At 50.2% G+C, this 4,300-nt stretch overlaps 1 protein-coding gene across 1 annotated transcript; it reads left to right on the forward strand.

Moving 5' to 3' along the window:
• The first annotated feature begins 3,033 nt into the window (after positions 1-3,033).
• Positions 3,034-4,076, forward strand: LOC100655286 (melanoma-associated antigen B2-like). Its single transcript, XM_010595824.2, is given in 2 exon segments — positions 3,034-3,631; positions 3,634-4,076. Coding segments are annotated over 2 exon segments (1,041 nt in total).
• Positions 4,077-4,300: the final 224 nt, after the last annotated feature.

Below are 4,300 nucleotides of genomic sequence, written 5' to 3' on the forward strand. Positions count from 1 at the left end.
GGTGGTGGTTGAATCCATGAATATAGGAGGGAGTTAGATGGAGGGCAGCTGGGAGGGAGGGAAGTTGTTGGTCTTTGACACAAATTCTAGGAGCTTTGAGTTGTATTTCACACTCACATTAAATAACTTATCCCCTAATGGCCTTCCTTATTCATTGTCTGGCTTTTGCATGCATATTAGGCAATTCAAAACACCATGGGTTGTTGGGTCAGGAACATCTTGGTCTTCAAGATGATGTTTTTGCTTTTCAACACCTTAAAGAGATCTTTTGCAGAAGATGTGCCCATGGTCATAATGGTAGTAATAACTACCATTCCTTCAAGATCCAATATTTGCCAGTCACTTTGTCAGGGGCTTTACATGCATTATATACATTTTATCAGCCCTAGAATACAGAGCTTATCAAACCCAGCATATAGATGAAGACTCTAGAGATCAGAGAATTAGGTACTGTGCAAAAGTTTGCAAGTCTAGTAGATGATTAACCTGGACCAGACCCGTGATCTGAATCTGCCTGGAGCCCAGACTGTTCCCCTCCTCCCAGTCAGAGGCTTACCTTCTGTCTCTAAATTCACTTTTCTTCCTCCACTACAAAATGTATCTCAGGCAATCAAAAGAAGTACTCTGTGGCCAAAGTATTATTGGAATACAGAGCCAGAGCCCTAAGAATACCAAAACAAATGAGAAGTATGACTAAGAAACAGAAAAATAATATTCCTGACAATATAATCATCTACATATGTAATGTCAGAGTACCTCAAAAGATCCTGTTGCCATCAAGTTGTTTCCGACTCATAGCAACCCTTTATCGTGGAGAGCCCCTTCCTGTAGAAAGTAGGTCTATTAGAACCAAAGTCACATGAGCCTCTAAGTGTGCCTGAAGAAAACAGGGAATAGATCGGCATGTTTTTCTGACAGCCCACCACCTGTGCTGAGTTACTACCTTTTGCTGCAGTTTCCCCATCTCACATCATCCTCACTCTGGAACAAGGGCCCAATCTCTGCAAGGTTTGTGTTTCAAAACTGCTCAAGAATTTGCAGGAATGTGACATTTCCCAGGAAGTTTTTAATCAAAAAGATGAGAGCCAAGATTAGGACCTACATGTAAGAGGATCAGAACCCTGGTGGTGCAGTGATTAAGAGCTGGGTTGCTAACCAAAAGGTCAGCCGTTTAAATCCACACAGCCACTCTTTGGAAACCTTATGGGGCAGTTCTACTCTGTCCTATAGGGTCACTGTGAGTCGGAATCAACTTGACGGCAATGGGTTTGGTTTGGTTTTTTGGTGTAGGAGGATTGGGCAGATGAAACCTCACAATACAAAGGGTCACAAAGACCAGCTGGGCTTCCTCTCAGACCTAGGAGGCCTCAGACACGGTTGTCAGGCCGAGCAACCCCTCACTTATTCTCCAAGGTTCCCAGGAGACTCGGACCCTAATTGCAGGGCAGGCGAGGCGAGGCTTTCCCGCAAAAGAGAGGCCGCCCACAGCCCAACCCTTCACTCAACTCTGGGAGCCCCCGGGCAGGGGTAGCCAAATGTGCAGCTCCCTGACTCCCCTCTAGGGAGGTGAGGGCCTTAGTTTGAGCCACAAATCCCACCCCCACTTTCAGGCGGACTTGAGTTAGTAGAGGGAGGAATCCCAAGTCCTACCCGGGAACAAGTTCAGAAGCCTGAGTGAGAAATGAAGGGGTCACCAATTGAGAACTGGGATCAAGTAACCCCCGCCGCCCCGGCCAGCCCTAGGATTCCCAAAACAGCCTGCAAAGGATGTGGCTAACACTGACTTTCAACTCTGAGGTGTCAGGAAGATGCGGTCTCTGGTCTGAGGGATGTGGCCTCAGGTCAGCAGAGGGTAAGGTCCCAGGAAAGGTGCAGAGTCAAGGTGAAGACAAGATTAAGGTACTGGGGACCACCCAATCCAAAATGGGGAGGGCTGCACTGAGCCCTGTTGCTGCCTTTGGCCCTGAGAACCCACGACTAATAAAGCAAGTTCAGGTGACTCTGGACCCCTGCCTGGGGTGTCTCAGAGAGATGAGAGCCTTAGTTTAAACCCCAGTGCAGCAGAGAGAGAGGAATTCAGAACCTGGTGGGAGTCAAGATAAAAATCCTTTAAGAGGAACCAGGGAATTAACCACTCTCCCCCTCCAAGAAGAGAGGACTCTGCACAAAGTCTCCCCTTTGATATTGGCCTTGGGAAGCCAAGGTCAGAGATGTCAGGCTGAGGTGCCCCTCGTTTGTTCCTGGGGCTGGTGGACTCCGGGACAGGAAGTCCTTGGACTAATGGGGAGGCAGGAGACTAGGTCCCTACTAGGAGTCATGTGAGGATAGTGACTTACACTGAGGTGACTCCTCCCACAAATCAGGGGAAACCATAAGCCCGATCCTGCTCTCAGACCTGGAAGACTTGAGTATGCTGACTTAGTGAGTTGCATTTACTTCCTCCCAGGGCACCTCAGGGAGGCGAGGGACCTGGTGAAAGGTGGCAGCTCAGGTAAGGACCGTGGTCGAGGACTGAGGGCTCCAAGGAACCCCAGATGGAACGGGCCCCATGTGCTGTCATCACTGAGACACCCTGCCAGGAGTGGTGGCAGGTTGCTCCTTCAGTTCCTGCTTGTGGGTCCCAAAGGGGTTTGGGGTGTCAAGGTCAGAGTAGTAGAGGGGAGGTGCTCTGGGCCTGCCAGCAGATGATATGATGGTCCTACGAATGAAATTAGAAGAACCCCCAATAGCCCAGTACAGAGAGTCCCTAGTGTGAGCCCTTGCTGTCACCCCAGTAAGCCCCAAGCAAGGCTGATGATCTACAACCTAATCCGTCCTCTAATTTCCTCTACAGGGTCCTGACCAGGACAATAGGAGCCTTGAGGGGTCCAAGAGCAGTGTCCTCAAGAACCCTGCAGAAGCAGCGATTGTGAAAGCCAAGGAGACATCTCTCTGCTACAGGGGCGCACACCCTCTCAGTCTCCCTTCTCCAGCGGTCCTGCATCACCTGCCCTCCTTTTGCACTCCTGCCTTCTACCCTTGAGCAGAGTCATCATGCCTCGTGGTCATCAGAGTAAGCTCCGCTCCCGTGAGAAACATTGCCAGGCACAAGGCGACACCCACATTGCCCAGAGTGCTCAGGCCAGTGCAGCAGAAGAGGAAGGGTACCCTTCGTCTTCCTCTCCTCCTTTTGGGGGGTCTCCCCTGAGCTCCCCTGCTGCTGGAATTCCCAGAGGCCCTCAGAGCATCGCACCCACGATCACTGCTGCTGTAGGTGCTTCAGGCACAAGAGCTGCTGGAGGGGCCAAGGGCCAAGATAAGGGAGGGCCAAGTTCCTCTGAGGCCCCAGCCCCCATTGAGAGGCCTCAAAGAGACCCTCTAACCAGGAGGCTGGTCATGTTGTTGCAGTTCCTGCTGTACAAGTATAAAATGAAAGAGCCCATTACGAAGACAGAAATGATGAAGATCATCAACATAAGGTATAAGGAGCACTTCCCTGACATCCTGAGGAGAGCCTCTGAGCACATGGAGCTGGCCTTTGGCCTTGACCTGAAGGAAGCTGACTCCAAAGGTCAATCCTATGCCCTTGTCAGTAAATTGGAGATCACCAAGGAAGAGAATCTGAGCGGTGGCAGGGGGTTTCCCAAGAATGGCTCCTGATGGTTTTCGTGGGCATGATCTACAAGAATGGCAACCGGGACATCGAGGAGGAGATGTGGGAATTCCTGAACGTGCTGGGGATCTACGATGGGAAGAGGCACTTCAGGTTTGGGGAGCCCAGGAAGCTCATCACCAAAGATTTGGTGCAGGAAAAGTACCTGAAGTACCGGCAGGTGCCCAACAGTGATCCTCCAATCTACGAATTCCTGTGGGGTCCCAGAGCCCACACTGAAGCCAGCAAGACAAAAGTCCTGGAGTTTTTGGCCAAGGTTAGTGCTACTGACCCCACTGCCTTCCAAGGCTTGTATGAAGAAATTTGGAGAGATCGGGAAGACCAAGCTACAGGCAGAGAATGGGCTGGGGCTGGTCCGAATGTCATGGCCAGGCTAGCGTCAGGGCAAAGTCCAGTAGGTCCTCCCACCCATAGTGAAGTCTGAGGCAGATTCTTCACTTTGTTGTTGAACAGGGCTGTTAACTTTCTAAGTAGTGGAGAAGAGGTTAGGCTGGAGGGAGCACACGTATGTCTTTTTGTGTTCCTGTTATACTTGAGTAACTTGTAGATTTAGCGCGTTTTTTGTGTTTTTCAAATGTTCCTTTTAGTTGAAGCTTATTTAGATTCAGAATGTGAATTCCCCCTCATGCATTTATTGCTGTTTATCAG

Source organism: Loxodonta africana, chromosome X (genome assembly GCF_030014295.1).
Source record: "Loxodonta africana isolate mLoxAfr1 chromosome X, mLoxAfr1.hap2, whole genome shotgun sequence".
In the NCBI taxonomy this organism is placed as follows: Eukaryota; Metazoa; Chordata; class Mammalia; order Proboscidea; family Elephantidae; genus Loxodonta; species Loxodonta africana.